This window comes from Fomitiporia mediterranea, assembly GCF_000271605.1.
Source record: "Fomitiporia mediterranea MF3/22 unplaced genomic scaffold FOMMEscaffold_11, whole genome shotgun sequence".
NCBI classification, from domain to species: Eukaryota; Fungi; Basidiomycota; class Agaricomycetes; order Hymenochaetales; family Hymenochaetaceae; genus Fomitiporia; species Fomitiporia mediterranea.
In genome coordinates, this window is record NW_006760396.1 from 1,766,461 (window position 1) to 1,786,003 (window position 19,543).

The following is a 19,543-nucleotide window of genomic DNA, read 5'->3' on the forward strand; positions in this document are numbered from 1 at the left end:
AGATACTAGTTCTGTTCCTTACTCCTTTCATTTATACAGGACAGTCTATGTTTAATATAGTACTTTTGTGTGTCTCAAATCCTGTACTAGGCTGAATTCTGTTTATCTGTAAGCATCCAGGTCAGCTACAAGGATGACCAAAGGAAACAGCCTGTTACAGTCAAAATTAAGACTAATAGTAAATAGTACTTGTATTGTTCATACTAGTATAAACAGAATGAGGCTATTAATTAGAATATAAATATGTCTGTTCTGATTCATTTTGTATTAATGTGAGAGATAGGTGCTTATACCTTTGCTAGACAATTTAATCTTGTATCACAAGTTAACATTGTTATTAGGGAGCATTACCAACTTTATTCAGACAAGACATGTAAGGTTCTACTCATAGTCACTAAAGACCTAATTATAAAACTAACCCTTATTATTGATAGTAAGGAAGCCTTGTTACTAATATACAATTTGTAGACTAAATCTGTGCCTAACAGAGCTAAATGGTAAAAAATTGTTATTAAAAATTCATTTAGTAGCAGCTGGACCAGTAAGGACTTGACACTAAATGAACTTTACTACTCAATTAGTTAATTATCAATTTTAGTTCATTAATTTAATACATTGCCTTGTAGAAGAGGCTCAGATCTGTATGGACAACATGAAAGAATTCCTGGAAAATCTTAGAAAGGCATGTAAGGTTCTAAACTATATTGTTGTAAGGATTTGATTTACTGGTTTGTATTTTATTATTACTACATTGCTGATTGTATCAGATCATTGTATAGTAGGACCCACAAGCACATATATTCTTATTGTAGTTAGTTACACTTTCTCCTTATGTATCTACACATGTTGTACCCTTTATAAAGACAGTATTGATTGTTAGGTAAAGGGGATTCTTTTCCCCTGACCCCTTGCTTGAGTACTAGGTTATTCTAGTCAGTAGTTGAGTGAACTAAGAGTGATTAGAATTCTCTTGTGAGGAACAGTAAGTTTCCTTACATATTTTTGACTGTACCCACCTAGCACTGAAACCTCTTACTGGATACTAAGGAACTGAAGGGTCTGATCAACCCTAGGTCTCTCTTGTTGTCTAGTACCCATCAGGAATTATTAGTGAGTAAAGTTACAATTTTCGAGTAGAAACAGAGACTACTTACTAGATTGGCCCTTAGTAGGTTTATAATACTTTAGAACACTATGGAACACTTCTGGAACACATTAGCACATATTAATATGGACTAGTACTGGATACACTGAAGGTTTGTATTAATCAGATGGGTTGAGGACCAGGCATCTGTGAAGGCAAAAAGGAATAAACAGGTGTGTATCAAGTTTACAAATAATGGACAACAAGATTACCTATTGGATATTAATTACAATGTGGCTGCCAAGCCTCAACTGACAATTCCTAGAGAGTACCCAAGTCCAGATATTGATACTAACATGTTAGAAAGTAAGTCATTGTCCCTTATAGGCTGGAGGCAAACTAATGAACTTATACTAGGTAATAAGTCCTTGTCTACACAAGGCTGGAGGCACCCTGATGAACTAGTACATACTAATAATGTAGAACTAAGGCATGTAACTGTACTAGCACATATAGTTAGACAAACACACACTGTAGAGCAGACACTAGCAAGTATTGACCTTACTAGGCTCAGAGAAATAGCAAATAGTAGTACAGAGAGTAGAAACACTCAGACAATTAGATTCAAGGATTCATCCAATCAAGTACAGAAGGTTGAGTTTGAGGATTCAACTTACTAAGTACAAGCAATTAAGCTTGAGGATTTGCTCAATCAATTTCAGACTACCAAGTTTGAGGATTCACTCAATAGAGGACAGGCAATTTGGTTTGAGGATTCACCAAGTCAATATAGAGAGCTAACAGCAAGCATCAAGGAATTTGCAAGCTAGTACAAGAGTTACAGAGTGTATATAGTCAGTATCAGTGAGAGTGTAGATGAGTATCTAGTAAGCACACTTACTTCAGAATGGAAACACATTGACAACAGTAATGTAGAGGGTAATAAGGTATCTAAGACCCTCTTTAGTAGTGAAGAAAGTAGCCAGGACTCAAAGAACAAGAGTAATAGACAAGGCTAGGAGAGCCAGGCATCAGAATTACAGAGATCTGATGAGGAACAAGATTTCTAGAATGTAAGTAAGACCTTCAGACACATTGTAAGAGCCAGAGCAATTAAGATAGATATAAGACATGTCAGCCCATTCCACAGTTTAATAGACATTAAAGATTTGAATAAAAGAATGTACAAGTTTGACAGAATGTATTAGGAAGAGGAGAAAGCAACTCCTTCATCAAACAAGAGCAGACTTAATAGTATAGTAACAGAAAAGTGTGAAATGCTTCAGGCAGGCTATAGAATGAAAGCCAGACATACTATAGTACCCACAGACAATAAAGATTAGAACTATCAATCTAAGAGTGTAGAAGAAACACTCAAGAGTCCAGACAAACTATTACATTTGTAGAAAGTAAAAGGAAAGTATAAAGTGAAAGGAAAACACAAAGTACAAGGAACAGAACGAAAACTAGAACTGCCAGGCATTCAATACAATTGTGAAATCAATTCAGACTATCCAAGCAAAACAGACATTGTATCAACAGAACAGTACTTTGAGGATAGCAAAAGTGAATGCAAATTGGAACTACAAGGATCAGTACTTGATTCAGAGAGCAAAAATCAAGCATACACTCACAAAATTGAGTGTTTAACCTCATACATGGCAGATATTGACTACACATTGTACAGGAGCAATGTACAAGAGTACTACAATGGATACAACACCCTAGCCAGGTCCAGGAATCAGAGAGAAAGTGAAATACCTGGATATATACAGTCTTAAATAGAAATACCAAGTTTTTCAGAACATTAGAGTACCTCTTGCAAAAATAAAAGGAACAAACAATCTCATAGCAATACTTTACAATTGAAAGCAGTCCTAGGCAAGGCATACACTAGTGGTATTAGTGAGAACAATATTGATTCAGAGTGTAGCAAACTATACAGTTCAAAGCTACATATTAAGTATAGTAAGTATAAGAATAGCTTAAACAGTAGTTTAAGAACAAACAATGGACACAAGCATAGTAAAGTACTGAATAATGTTCAGAAAGGCAGATTTGCATCAGTAAGACCTTCAGAGAGCCTAGCAAAGAATAGCTATACATACAGAGTAATACAGAGCTCTAGGATACAGAGAAAGGGAAATCTTGACCTAGAATTAGACCCAGACAGTAATAATTCGGATTCCTCTTCATTCAATGACAATAATCGAAGTAATGCTTTATTCAAACTGTCAGACATTGATTCAAGTGATACTGAAGCTACTAAGAAGCACAAGAAACACTTGAGGAAGAAACAGAACAAAGAACTCCTCAAATTGAAGATACAGATGTATAATACAGAACCAATAGCTCCTACAGCATACTCAGGTGAACCAGACTTGCAGAAGTATACAAAGTTTGTTATTGAAGTCAATCAGTACATGAAACAATCAGGACTTTATCATTTCCCTAAGAGCTAAGTAGGGATAATGTTAGGTTTTATTAAGGGAAAAGTAATGAATTTCTATTTGCAAAAGATTACAGACTATGAGTATAGATAGACACTTGCTCAATTCTTTAGAGGACTAATGGACTTTTGTTTCCCTTCCAACTTTGCTAAAATACTGTAGAAAGAGTTTAATACTTTAAAACAAGGTAATAGGAATATTCAAGATTATTTGTATAATCTAGAGATAAAAGCTATGAATCTAGGAAACATTTCTCAGCAAGATTTGACTAGACAGGCATAGTATGGATTGAATTCCAAGTACTAGAGGCAATTACAATTAGATTGCTTGAATCTAGACACAGTAGATTACTCAATCTTTAAGGATAGGCTTGAGAGTATTAAGAAAGCAAATGAATCTATAGGAATCAAATGGCACAAAGATTCCAGACAACATTTCCATCTGTAAGGATGTAGTAATGATTCTCAGAGTGATTATTTGTATACAGACAGTTCTAATAATTCAGGAAACAATCAATTCACTCTACAGAATAGTAAAAGTAATGATTCAGATTACAGTGACTCTAGTCAGGATACTATGTATACAAGCAGTACAAACACTAAAGGAAAGGCCAGGCAATTGTATTATCTATTGAGGAATGATGACTAGTATGAAAGTAAGACAGAAAACAATCATAGGACATATACTACAGGTTTCAAACATTATTCCCAATCAAAATTGGACAAAATGAGAGCAAAAGGACTATGTTTCATTTGCAAACAAGATGATCACTTAGCCAGGAATTGTCCTACTTGTAATACAATCACATTGAACAATGTACAGGATAATAGTTCATTATCTAGTAATGTCAGTATTGGTTACACTACTTTAGATAAGTTAGCAGACAACTTGGACAGTAAGAACTACATAGAATTAGAGTCAATTACAGACTATGACACAGATTCTTACATATTGAAACAATCAGCATCACACTAAGAACTGTACATCACATGCAGACAATCACAGCAATCAATTCCCAACACTCATGTGACTCATAGAAGCCTACTCTGAGAACACCCAACTATTCTACATTGTAAGCATTCACAAACAGAACCACAAGTATGTACAGTCTTAGAATTGGCTTACACACATTGTTTTCCTCACAGGATGTACAGATCATGTACTTATCACAGGCTCAGAACACAAGTTGTGTCACAGTAAGTGGCTCAGCAAACTATTATGTCATTATTGCCTGGATCAAAGTACTACAATCTTCCAATCAGATAGGACATTAGAGCAATCAAAGTGATGATCTCAGGAGACAGCCAGAAATCTCAGAACTCTCTGCACTTTGTCTGTACTGATCAGATGATAACAGTATGAGAACCTTATACTTCTTTTAATGTAAATCTTGCTTTTCCCTTTTACATAACATTTCCTGTGGCTAGAATACAGACTACTTAAATTTTCCTCATACATTTTCACCCCATTTTCTTCCAACCTCTGGCAAAAGGTTCTCTTATTTGTTCTTGTATATTTCGTTATTTTTCTTTTGTTCAGCCATAACATTTCCCTGTTAGTACTATACTTTTCCAGAACTCAGAAAAGTATAAATACAGTTACTCATGTACTAGATACAGGAGGAATTCAGATAGTTCACCCATTGATTTAGCTCTTGTCTCTTGTCTTAAAGTCCTCTAGTGTGAGGTATAGTCTTAGTCTTTATTGTCTTCCATATCAGATTGTTTATTGTGTACTTTGTAAAGTGCATTTTCTGTTATTCACATCTCTCTTCCAAGGTCACAACTGTGCTGGAAGAACTCACACCTGTTCAGAACCACTCTAGTCTTATAATACTTGTGGTTTAGCTCCCCCTCAAACTTAACAAATCACCTGTATTCTTCTCTTAGACACTTTACAGGAGTTTCATCTAGAGCCTACTGTGAGAGGGGTTTCTATAGTTAAACAACACAAGTTCTAACAGTTCTCAGCATCCTGAACAGGTTTCTCAGACACTAGCCCATAGGCTTAGGTTAACTCAGTCACAGTCAGCACCAGTACCTGTATTGAGCAGAACACACAGATCTGCTAGAATCCAATTGTGCTACAAAATGTCTAATAGTCTGAACACTAGAAGTACAGAATCCAATATTGCAGAAACCTTAGGAACACCATCAGAACAGTAGAGCACTCGAGTCAGTAACAAAGAGGAGGAAGAAGAAGACCTTGTAGTATTATCACTCAATCCCTAAGTAATTGGTTTCTGAATTTGCAACAAACTACTACATTTCATGTTCCTGGAATTGTATACAAGATTGCTAGCTACCCTACAACTTTCCCAAACTGTATCAACATTACAACTGACTGTAACTGAAACACTACATTGTAGAAGAGTACAGTTGTCTCTACAGGAAACAGAGACAGTCTAGCAGCTAGTATCATCACTCTCACTAGCAACTAGTGTATTATTAGCAACACAGCTCCAGTTGCAGCAACAACAACTTGTAAGTAATGTGTAACTACTTTAGCAACTACAAGTAAACATACAAATTCTATTACAACCAAGACTAGCAGTGTAGCCAATGGCTACATTGAACATTCTGAAGCTGCCTCATTGTGGAGCACATAATGTACTGTCCTTTGACAGAACCAAGCCCTGAGAGTTGTAGAGGTATTTTACAGACTTGGAAAGTCTTACAAACAAATGCAACATAGTCAGAGTGAATATCATTCTGCTTACAATGAAGTACATGCTTGTAGAAGTAGAGGATTTGTGGGATAATACAGATAAAGCATCTTAGGATACATTTAAGACAGGAGTAATTGTGTATTACCTGAGTCTTAAGACAGGAGTATAATATGCTAGAAGTGACTTAGATACTGTAGTACAGAAATGGGCAGAGAGAGGAATTACAAATAGGGATAATTTGGAGATGTACCACTAAGAGTTTATACTTATAGCAACCTATTTGACAACTAACAGTAAGCTGTCACTAGAGGAATCTTACCATGTTTTTCTGTGTGTGTTCTATAGAGTAATTGTAGAGAAACTGATACAGAAGTTAGAAATCAAGTATTCAAACTATGAGGACAGACTTGCATACAATATTGTGTAAGTTGTAACTGTAGCAGGGTTGATCCTTAGGGGATCTACACTCACAGCAGTTAGTAAATCAGATACACTTGTGAGTCAGTCTGTGATTCTGGTCAAACAGGAGGAAGTTAATTTGACAAGTGTTGTAAAAGTGCTTCAGAGTCTACAATCACAAGTAGAGTCAATAAAGTAAGACCTAAGATCAGGAGGAGGAGGATATGGTGGAGGTTCAGGCAGAGGATCAGGAAACAGAAGTTGTGTGTTTTGTAGAGAATCTGGACATTTTATACACAGTTGCTCAAAAGTGTTAGAATACATTACAAACAGGAAGTGTATACAGAGCCTAAACAATAAAATTATTATGGCTAACAGAAACACTATTTCTGAGATAGGGCAGACCTTGAAGGAAAAGGTTGATAGTTACTTTCTGTTGTTACAAATGTACTCTGTTAGTTTCATACAGGCTGTACCAGTTATAGTATACAGTCTAGGAGTTCCTGTACTAGTTACAATGGTAGAGGTTGATAAAGAAGAAGAGGAGGAGGTGGAGAACCTTGTAGAGCTTGAAAGGCTTAAAGTAATGTTAGGAGAAGCCTACAAGAAGGTTGTAGAACAATCAAAAGCAAAGGATGTAAAGGGGAAGGGAAAGTAAGAGTGTGATTACAAAGTAGCAAAGCCTGCAGATACTAGACTAATACTAGTGAGTATATAGTAAGACAGAACTGGAACAAAGGAGCACCTGTACTGTTACATTGTACCAATTGAGGACCCAGAAATAGCTAGAAGAGTTTTAGAACACAGTTTAGACTAGGAAGTGTGTATTATACAGTAGGAGTTACTTGTATTGTCTTCAGAGCTTTAGAAGAAGACTTGCAAATTAGTTATATTGAGACACTGAATGGATAGAAACACTATGTTCTACAGTAGAGAACTGCCCATTATAGGATCAAACATTTGTACACTGTAGTAGTATTATAACACATTAGTAAAAGTCAACTATTTGCTTCTACTCTGTATACTCAAGACAATAGTAGACAGAAAAATTGAGGTAGATTGTGTGCTAGACCAGGGTTCAAGTGTGAACATAGTTTGAGCTGACATATAGGAAGTATTAAAGATTCTGTTAGATTATAATATGACTATTATACTTAAAACAGTAGACACAGGTCAGGGATTGACTGTAGGACAGATTCTAAGGTTGTAACTCTCTATAGGAATGCTTCACATAGATATTACAGTACAAGTTGTACAGAAAGCTCTGTTCAGGATCTTGCTAGGTAGACTGTTCTTTACAACTACAGAATGTGAAACCAAAGATTTTGCAAACAGAGAGTAGTACATAATACTTTAGGACCTGAATGATCCATCAAGGAGATAGTCTCTGTCCACCAGAGTGAGGGTACTATAATACAAGCCAGAGACAGATTTTTGAGAAGTGTCAAGGAACCAGAAATGCTACAATTCTGAGAAGATACACATATGACAAGCAGATTAGGAATAAACAAGTGGAAGAGTAATAGTAAGGTAATGATTCTATACAGAGGAAGAGGTGAAGGAAGTAGAGTAAATAGGATACAGGATTACAGTCAGGGATCACAAGTTACAGAATTATGAATGATAGAGGTAGCAGAGTTACAAAAGTTAGTAATTCTTAATACACTGGATAACAAACTCAACACAGTTTTGTGGGCTTACAAGAAAGTCACAAATAAGGTGTGCCCTATACCTGGAGTACTTTCAAAGGAGTTCTGTATAGTCAGACAACAGTACCCCAATCCTCTAGCCAGGATGCCTATATTACTAACAATACTACAGCCCTTTGTAGCTACTAGCAGACTTACAGAAGAACAGATGCAAGTAATTAGAGAATTGTGATTAGGATTCCTATGGCTGGAAGAATGGAAGCTTGCAGAGAACCTATTAATACTATAGTCAGAAGTGTTTGTATGGACAGAAGAGGAGTAAGGAACATTAGACCTTATGTATTTCAATCCTATTCAAATTCTGACTATAAAGCATGTACTATGGGTAGAGAAAAGTATTCCAATCACATACAGAATTGAGAAGAGGGTGATTGAGTTGTTGAAGGAGAAGTTGTGTAACAGAGTAATAGAACTGTTGAATTCCTTGTATTAATTGTAATGGTTTTGTGTCACAAAGAAAGACAGAGTATCCTTACAATTTATTATTAATTTGTAGAGGTTAAACACAGTTACAATAAAGGACACAACTGTTCTACTAAACATGGAACTAATTGTAGAAAGCTGTAGAGGTTGTACATACTATATACAACTTGATTTACATATTGTGTTTGATCAGAGGAGTTTGGATGAGCAGTCTAGAGATCTGACAATGTTTCAGACACTCCTAGGGACGTTTTGCTTGACAGTGTTGCTAATAGGTTACACTAACTCAGTACAGATTCTGTATAATGACTTAGTGTTTATTCTTTGTAACAAGATTCTGGATGTTACAAACCTATACACAGACAATGTTCTAGTAATAGGACCCTACTCAAGATATGAGAAAGTAGACAGAATGGAGGAAACACTTTCTAAGAACAAGGGAATACAGAAGTTTGTATACAAGTATCTGATGGATGTAAACTGGATTTTGCAGAGAGTGAAAGCTGTAGGAGGGACGTTTTCTAGGAAGAAGATGATGCTTTGTAACAAATCTACAATATTCATTAAGTATAAGCTGACATATTTAGGGAGAGAGACTGAAGAATCACAAATACAGAAGGTTAGGGATTGGCTGCCTTGTAAGAGTGTTACAGAAGTAAGGGGATTTCTCAGAACAGTAGGAGTGCTTCATGTTTTTATTTGAAATTATGCAAAGTTAGCACAACTACTCAATTAACTCACACAAAAGAATTTGATATTTAATTAGAATGATAAAGTACAGAAATCTATAGACACACTCAAGGAAGCAGTTTTAAATTGCCCTACATTAACACTAATCAACTATGAGTCAGAGTATTCAGTAGTCTTAACAGTAGATTTGTCTATCATTAGAGCAGGATAGTATATTAGTTAGGAGCACCCAGATTGCAAACAGAGAATAAATTGATTTGGATTGATTAACTGGAACACAATGTAAGTACAATATTTGCAAGCAAAAATAGAGCTGTTTGGACTTTATTACACACTTCATACATTGCACATATATCTCATAAGTGTCAAGAAATTAATTGTGGAAATGAACACTTTATACATGAAGGGAATGATTAATAAGCCTGACCTACAGTCTAATACTATAATCAATTGCTGAATAGCTAGTATTTTACTATTCAATTTCAAGTTCTGTCACATTCTTGCATCAGACTTCAAGTGTACAGATGGATTATTGTAACACTAAGTAGTACCTAAAGACCCCCCAGACAACAGAACCTATAAAGACTGGATTGATGAGTCATATGGATTTTACACAGTAGAAATAGAATCAATATAATACAGACATTGGCTGGAGATTTGTAGGTCTATAGAACACAAAGCTTTGTTAGTCAAGTGTATAGAAACACAGTCCTGGGTTTCAAATACAATACACTAGGAGACACACAACAACATTATTAACAAATCATTTTAAGTAAACAAGGATACACTGTAGGTAATACATTCTGGCAGACCACAACATAGATTATTCCTGAAAGTAGTTATTCTGAAACAGAACTGGAATTGGATACATTAAGATACACTAGAAGGACCTGATCTGGAACATGAAAGAGTAGAAGATAAAGCAGACAAAGGACTATAAGAACAGGAAGCTAGAGGAGAGTCTTGTAGAGTTGTACAAACTGAGAAGGTAGAAGGAGTAGATGACAAAGTAGAAGGTGACAATCTAGAGCTAATAGGGGTTGTGTACAGTATCTACAGTAACAAGACTGAGGGTTTGAATGTAACAGTAGAACAATTCCTACAATTACTAACTACTAAAAGGTAAGAAGTAAGGATGAAGACTGTTGAAGAGTTCTGATTTTAGTTACTATCAGATCTTCTTAATTTTATTAATTCTTTGGATTACATAATCACTTTCTTCATGTAGTTAGTTCTTTCCTATTTGGAATAGGAGGGGGAGTTTTTGACCAGAGCCTACAACAACACTAGAGGGAACAAGCTTACTAAAACCTTGCCTCTTATTTTAGAGCCTACTATAAGGGGTAGTGCCTCTGTTCTAAAGTGTTTAGGTTGTTTTTGTCTTGATCTTGGTCTTGAGGGCCTTACTACACTTGTTTTGAATCAAACCAACCATTTTGACACACAAGAAGTATGATAATGTGGCTGCTAAGAAGAGGATTAAGAGAAGTACTGTACTTTAATAGTAGTAAGCTTAAGGAACTTCTACAGTTCTTTGAAGACATTAAGATGTTAGCTACTAACTTCTAGAAGGACACTGAGTAGATGTGTAAGTAAGTAATGTACTATATAGTAATAAGCTGTAGCAGTTTGTAAGCTACTGTGCCTGAGTTGAAGAAGAAAGGAGTGTACAATTAGAGTATTATAAAAGAGGAGATCAGAAAGCTCTATCCAGAGCTGATTGATGGTCAATACTATACAAGAGCCAATATTACATAACTAGTTAATGTATAGAGTGAGAAGGAAATGACAGTGTAGACAGAGTTTGGCTACTACTACTACAAGTTTTAGGTGCAAGTAGAGTACTTGAAGGAGTAAGGGAAGATGTTAGTATACAAGTTAGACTGTGAGTTCTGGAGAGGGATCAGAGGGACACTGAGGACAAACCTGACACAATAACTAGAGATTCTCTATGTGAACAAGGATACAAGCAAGCTGTTCAAATTTACTAATATAGTTAGGCTAGCAGACCACATTCTTCTAGCAGGGCAGACAGAGGCAGGCTAAGACTAGACAGTAATGTTACTAAAGGAGAAGCTAGAGAAAGAAGTAGGAGACAAGTATGTAAAGATTGTAAGGAAGCTTAAAGAGTTACAAGTCTAGGTTAACAAAGTAAGCAAGTCTAGGAAGATACTAATGAATTAAGTATGTAAAACCAACCAATCCACCAATTCTGTAAAATCCAACCTGAAGCACAAGAGGACTTACAACTTTTGTAGAAAGTAAGGACATTTTGTATGTGACTGTAGGACAGTAAGCAAGTACACTCAGAGGGGGAAGTGTATGAGGTTAGGGCAGAAGATTGTGTTAATGAGTAGGGCATTTGTGCCAGCTAGTATAGAGGGAGCAATGTTGAAGGAGTACATAGACTAATACTACAAAGACAAGCCTGTGTTCACAGTAGACACAATTGATGAAGCAAAAGATAGGTCAAATACAAGTGAGAGAGAAAAGTACAAAGCTGTTCTTAAAGCAGATTTGGATACAGAGGTGACAAGGTTGGAGGAATACTTAAGGGATGTGAAGAGATAAAGAGAGAAGGTAAGGACTATAAAGGCTAACACAAAGCCAGTCAAAGTCAGACTAAAGTAAAGTACTGAGTTGAGCAAGATTATTAAGCAGGTCTTAGACTGGATGATGGACAGTGTTGTCACATTAACACACTACAAGTTGTTTATAATAGCTCTAGAGCTTGAGTGCTAGTATACAGCTAAGCTTATAAGGATAACTCAGATGTGTGACAAAATGCTAAACAAGGCTAGAAGTGGACCTGTAAAGACAGAGGAGGAAGAGACAAGTAAGGAAGCAAGGACTGACAGTAGAGAAGATTAGTACACAGGTACAAGTGTTGTATACAAGGACAACAAAGCACAGTCAAGCCTAGTAGCAGAGCTAAGAATAAGTAGATTGTACAGGAAAGTAGTAGATTATGTTAGATTGAGTCAGATTCAAGCTAGAGAACAAGAACAAGAGTAGAGTAAAGGAGTGAGTGTGACAAACAAGGCTGGAAGTGTACTAGTAAGGACAAGGGAGAATAGTGTAATGGATGAGTAGTAGAGGCTGTTGTGAAGGACAGTAGTAAGCCAGATGAACAAGGTCAGAAGTGTATCTGTAAGAATTAAGTACTAAGACAATAAGAATCAGTCAAGCCTAGTAAGAATACTAAGCACAAGCAGATTATGTAGGAGGATGTTAGAAGCTGTTGAATCAGAGTAGTGTTGAGTAAGGGAGTGTCAGATAGGTACCCTAGTTAGTAACAACAAGGCTAGAAGTGTACCAGTCAGGCTAGTAACAGTAAAGCTGAACAACAAATTGGAGACAAAGAGCTTACTAGACTAGGGAGCTGTTATAAATGTAATGTGTAAAGATGTTTGGAAACACTTAGGAGTACTAAAGGAGTAAGTGTAGACAAACCTCAGGCTAGCAAATACAGGATCAATTACAATCAAAGGTGTCATTCTGAGACTCAAGGTATTAGTAGGTAGAATATTAATAGTAATGCTAGTTTATGTAGTAAAGGACACAATGTTCAACATGATAATCAGGAGACTGTTCTTCACATTAACTGAGTGTAAGACAAAGGATTTTAAGGACAGTAATCAGATTTTAACCTTGACAGACTCAGTAGATTAGAACTGAAAGTGTCAGGTTAAGACCTGAGCAGCTGTTAGATGAAACCTATTACTTACTACTACTACTATCTATGTTAGAGTTGGAGAGGATTGGTCTGGCAAGCCTTTGGCCTTAGTACAGGTTACATTCTCTTTACTCTAACATTCCCTTATACCCCTTTCTTTTATGGACACTCATTCTTACTTGAGACTCACACTCTTTGTTTCTTTATCTTACTTTGATTAATACCTTTTATCCTTACTCACACTCCTTATACTTACTCTTCATTATTGCTTCTTAAAGCAAGTGACTGAGAACAGTCACTATTTAAAGCTTAGGGAGGTGAAGAGTTCTGATTTTAGTTACTATCAGATCTTCTTAATTTTATTAATTCTTTGGATTACATAATCACTTTCTTCATGTAGTTAGTTCTTTCCTATTTGGAATAGGAGGGGGAGTTTTTGACCAGAGCCCACAACAACACTAGAGAGAACAAGCCTACCAAAACCTTGCCTCTTACTGTGAAAGAGTATCTTAGCTTACTCTACAAACTAAGCAGAATTGCAGATACTGATTTTCTGACATTTATATAATACACAGTACAGTTCTTTGTATGGAACAACAAGATTTAGTGTCAAGGTTCTGAAGGAAAGTATCAGATTGTGTTAGATAAGGACAGGAGATAGGAGTTGGTTAGGATAGTACACAAAGACTTAGGACACAAGAGAATCTTTACAGTACAAGCCTGTTTACTGGATTGGTTCTGGTGGCCATCACTTGTAGAAGACATTAAGTACTTCATTAGGACTTGTCATACATGTCAGACTTGGCAGATGTAACAAGTACTGATTCTACCAAGTATTCTGGAGATTGTACTGCTTTTCCAAAAGATCCATATAGATACAAAGGTTATACTGAAAGCAGGAAGATTCTGATATATTGTGTATACATACTGTTCATTATCAGGGTATCCAGAGTTTTGTATACTTTGTACAGAGAACAGAAGGACAATAGGACAGTTCATCTTTGAGGAACTTCTATACTAATACAGGGCATGTTCTGAGCTTGTAACAGACAATAGAATGTCTTACATTATAGTGTTAGACTATTTGCAAGAACAATACCACATCAATCATATTCAGATTTCTGTGTATAACTCTTGTACAAACAGAATTATTAAGTGGAAACACTTGGATGTACAGGAAGCAATTGTAAAGACAGTAGGAGACAATATTGGACATTAGTATAAGTACACACATTCTGTGTTCTGGGCAGAGTGGATCATGATTCAGAAAGTAACAGGATATTCTCCTTATTACCTTGTTTATAGAGTAGAGCCAATATTACTGTTTGACCTAAACAAGGCAATGTATTTAGTTCCACTCAAAGGATTGTTACTAACAACAGAGGAACTGGTAGTAATACAAGTACAATAATTGTAGAAGAGACTGGACAACCTTATACAAATGATGGAATGTATTCAGAAAGCCTGTAAAAGATATGTAAAGCATTTCACAGAAGCCAATTGTAATTGGATCAAGGACTACAACTTTGCCCTAGGTGTACTAGTACTAATCCACAATTTGAAAGTGAGTAATGACTTAGGATGAAAGATAAAACCACAATACCTCAGACTGTTTGTAGTAGTGCAAAGAATGAAAGGAAACACTTATGTTGTAGCAGAACTGGACAGAGTAGTGGCCAAGTTACATATTACAGTATTTTGCTTAATTCTGTATTTTCCACATTCATGTTTAACAGTTCCTATCTCACATCTTATTAAGACTGTGGAACTAATGCTGGAAGATGTGGAACTGTACAGGACTAGTTGTAAGGATACAGATGATCTAGACAACTGTGCTTTGAATACTACACTTGAAGTAGAACCAAGTGTAGAAGTCACAGACTCCTGATCTGAGAATGTACAATTTTTCAATATACCCTCCTAGTCTTGTACAGGAAACTAAAACATAGGGATTGATTCCCTACTAGTAACACCTAACAGTTGTGTAAATCTGTAAATACTGTGTTCAACTACAGTTCTCCATACTTTGTTACATTTTATATTCACATACTTCTAATCTTCTGTTACATTCCTTCTTATTTACAATAAAATCACAAAAAGCCTATACAACATTCTATAAGCATATAAACCTTTATACAAATTATGATTCTTTTCTGCCTATTCCTATCCTATTCTACTAGTTCTATACATAAATCATAAAAATATCCATCCATCCATTCCATTCCTCTTAACTCTCTATTTTATCTATTTTCCTATTAATTCTATTCATTTTCTGTTCCATTCTGTTTATTCCTTACATTTCTGTTTTTTTTTGTTCATAAAAACATAACTAGACTTTCTATTTCACTACTTTCTACCCTATTCTATTTCCTACTCTAACTCTTCTACCCTACTATCTACAGAGACTTCTACTGTCATAGTTAAGAAGTTGATACTCTACCTTAGAGCTATAATCTTTGTATCAAACTTGTTCTTCATTATTATCAGCTACAACTCTAGGTTGTTCAGTTCCTTAGTCATCTGTGAGTAGAGGTTGTAGACTGTTCCAGCTTTACTATGTATGATTGGAGGGATGATAGAATGTAGGCTCTGAGTTGTACTGTGTAATTCTACAGTTTGCCCTCTAGTCTTATACTGGATTCTCTTCAGGCTACATCTAGAGTGGCAGAATATACACACTGTACACTAGTTTTCTACACAAACAATCACTATTAACATAGTCAAAAATAAGATTAAAACAGACTTACTTAGATTAATATAGTATAGTCAATCTATTACAGTCTAGTGAGTGGATCCTTAAGGACCCTTGTGCCTCTCTGTACACTTCACACACTCAGGCATATAGAAGACCATTCCCTCTGTCTAATCCAGAGGGATATCCTCATCCTCCTTACTTGAAGACTCTACTACAACCTTCTGGTTTTTTGTATACATTTCCTTACTAGAGACTAGAATCTTTACCTCTACAATAGTGTGCTTCTTACTCAAGAGTACTAGTACTGGCTCTAGACAACAAAATAGAGTTAGTATACTCAGAAAATCAAATACTCCTCATCCACATTACCTTTTCCCTTACTCTTGTCCTCTTTCTTCTTTTCTAACTTTGTGACTACTTAAGGAACTAGGAGAAACATTGTTTCAGCTTAGTACAATTTGTTAGTTATACTTGTACTTACTAACTATGACTCATTTCTCCTTCTATTCCTTTCTTACATCAACCTTCTCTTTCTTTACAACTGGCTTTTTCTTTTCTAGTTTCACAAATTCTTTAGGAACTAGGTAAAGACAACATTAGTAGTGTATAATTTGTTAGCTATACATTTAATTTGTACCTAGCTTGTTCCCCTTTTCTACTACTACTTTCAACTTTTCTGTATTTGTAACAGTATCAGAACCTGTGTAAACAGTTAGTTATTATACACAATTTGTTAGTCATACTTGTACACATACCTTTGAACTCCTCCTTCTCCTTCCTATCCTTCTACTTTGTTACTAACTGTACTAAGACTGTAGTCTTCTCCTTTTCCTTCTCTTTCTCCCTCTCCTTCTCCTTCTCCTTCTCCTTCTCCTTTCCCCTCTCCTTCTCCTTCTTTGCCTTAGCCTAAGCCTCTTCCTTAACCTTAGCCTGTGTTACTTTCTCAGCCTCTACCTTCACTTTCACTCTAGTAGTAGCTTTGTTCTCCTTTACTTTTGTGAGCTCCTCTACTGTTGTCTTACAATCTACAAGATGTTCTGTGTTAGTAGATAGATTGGAAAACAGGAAATGAGAGACTTACTACTAGATTGACTCTCTACTAGTATAGACAATACTTTCTTACTCTCTGAATTATTGTTATTGTAAGCATTATTGTCTAAGCTCTCTTTGTCTTCAGACTTAGGATCCATGGTTGATCCATTAGTTTCCTCCTTTACAACCTTGTCCTCTAGTTTGTTTTCTGTGTTAGAACCTGTAGAGCACATTAGTATATAAGCCAGAGACAATACACTTTACAAAGGTACTTACTGAGTGTATGTTTAACTAGCTTGTTATCCACATTCATTCCCTTACTAGCTACTATATTGTTGTACACACAATTTCTAAGGAAAATCACAAAATCAGTATAAAAAGAGTGGAAAAGAGTATAACACTTACTGTCAGATTTGCTAGGGAGTAGTAATAACATGGCAAGAGTGATAGAAGGAAGTAGGAAGAATAAGTAACAATGTTTACACATACACAGAACTTACATTCAGTCTACTAATTATAAAATCAACCATGTGACTGTAAACAGTTACAAGCAAATGTACTAGGAGATAAAACAATTAGTATCATACTAAGAACTGTACATTACATACAGACAATCATGACAATCAATTCCCAACACTTATGTGACTCATAAAAGCCTACTCTGAGAACACCCAACTATTCTATATTGTAAGCATTCACAAACAGAACCACAAGTATGTACAGTCTTAGAATTGGCTTACACACATTGTTTTCCTCACAGGATGTACAGATCATGTACTTATTACAGGCTCAGAACACAAGTTGCATCATAGTAAGTGGCTCAGCAAACTATTACATTATTATTACTCAGATCAAAGTACTACAATCTTCCAATCAGATAGGACATTAGAGCAATCAAAGTGATGATCTTAGGAGACAGCCAGAAATCTCAGAACTCTCTGTACTTTGTCTGTACTAATCAGATGATAACAGTATGAGAACCTTATACTTCTTTCAATGTAAATCTTGCTTTTCCCTTTTGTATAACATTTCCTGTGGCTAAAATACAGACCACTTAAATTTTCCTCATACATTTTCACCCTATTTTCTTCCAACCTCTGGCAAAAGGTTCTCTTATTTGTTCTTGTATATTTTGTTATTTTTCTTTTGTTCAGCCATAACATTTCCCTGTTAGTACTATGCTTTTCCAGAACTTGGAAAAGTATAAATACAGCTACTCATGTACTAGATACAGGGGGAATTCAGATATGTAAGGATATGTAGAATAGCCTTACATGAGGAAGATTCTCTTCTTTACCAGCACACTCAATACACTGACTGGGGTAATCAGTAATCAAGCATTGAGAAGGGGAAAAGAATCCCCTAACCCTTAGCCTGAAGACTCTTTATATATGTGGTTACACGTGTAGTGGATACAAGTAGGCTAACTAATAACGAAAAAAACACCTACAAGTACCCACAACACCTTCATAGCAAGGAGTGTGCTTGCATGCACTCAGTACAAGAGTGCAATTGTTACACACACCCTCTAGCATTTAGTCCTAAATGCTCTAAGAATAATAGATAGATTAGTCAAATAAGTAATAGAAAACCAACCAATAAGTGTATAAAATTGGGGGTACACTTGGTAATCCTGTAGAAGTATCACTAGTAGTCCAAGGGGTGTCCTGAGTTGGTTCTGTTGTAGATTGTATGTATTCTAGGTTGTAGAACTCATTGTAATGTTAACTGAAATCACAGTCAACCATTTGGATTCCTTGTCTTGAGTCCTGAAGTGTTGCTCACTGGGTTTGCAAAGTATCAAACAGGTTTTGTGTCAAATTGAGTGGATTGTGTGGTCCTTGTGTCTTGATGCATCTGGTCTCTCCTAGTGTACTTGTCCTGGTATTGAAAACATAATAGTAAGTTTGCTATCAAACGTAAGGGTTGTCAAAGTTGGTATTCCTGTAGGATAGTAGCCTGATGTCCTAATAGATGAATAGCAGTGTCTGGGGAAGTATCCTGTGTATTTCTAAGGAGTAAAGTAGTGTTCTGTAGTCCTTTACACTTGAAAACATAGTTAATAGTAGTATCAAGTTTGTTAATAGACTTGTACTGGTCTATTGTGTGTCTCCTGGTCCTAATTGATGACACTAACAATGTCCAATACCAATAAAGTGTATTACCTTTGCCTTCCAATGATAATACAATGTGTTCCCTGCTTGAATCACTTGAAATATTACTGATAACCTTGCAAAACTGACTATATATGCTTGTTTCCAACGTTTTGGATAGTTCTTCCTGCATTTCCATGCTGTATTCCTGTGTCTGCTGTACTACCTTGTGTCTCGATGGATTGTTGTTCGTTCAACTATCCATAGTATCAAGTATTCCTAGTTGTGAAGATGATGTATCAACAGTAGTGTGTATCTGTATCTCCAAGTAATCCTGTAGCACTTTGAACTGTGTGATCACCTCATAGAATCTCAATCTATGTCTGTTTGTATTCCATCTTGCTTTCAACCAAGTGTTCGTATCCTTGCCTGTATGTGTTATTTCCTGGTTTCTTTCCTTAGAACCAATGTCTTGTACTGTTTCTCTTTCTTGAAACAGTTTGCTTTTGTTAGATCTGTGTATACACAATAGTATTGAAAGTAATACTTGATAGTAATAGCACAATGTCCTTTCTCTTAACAAATCTCTCTCTAGTGCCTTGTACTTTATATTCCTGACAATTC

The 19,543-nt window shown here is 35.8% G+C and overlaps 1 protein-coding gene across 1 annotated transcript; it reads left to right on the forward strand.

Annotated features, from left to right (window-relative positions):
- Nucleotides 1-8,851: 8,851 nt before the first annotated feature.
- On the forward strand, nt 8,852-9,436 carry FOMMEDRAFT_92934 (uncharacterized protein; the record flags this gene model as incomplete). The annotated part of the gene is made up of 1 exon (XM_007269856.1): nt 8,852-9,436. The coding sequence occupies one exon, from the start codon at nt 8,852-8,854 to the stop codon at nt 9,434-9,436; it is 585 nt and encodes a 194-aa protein (XP_007269918.1).
- Nucleotides 9,437-19,543: the final 10,107 nt, after the last annotated feature.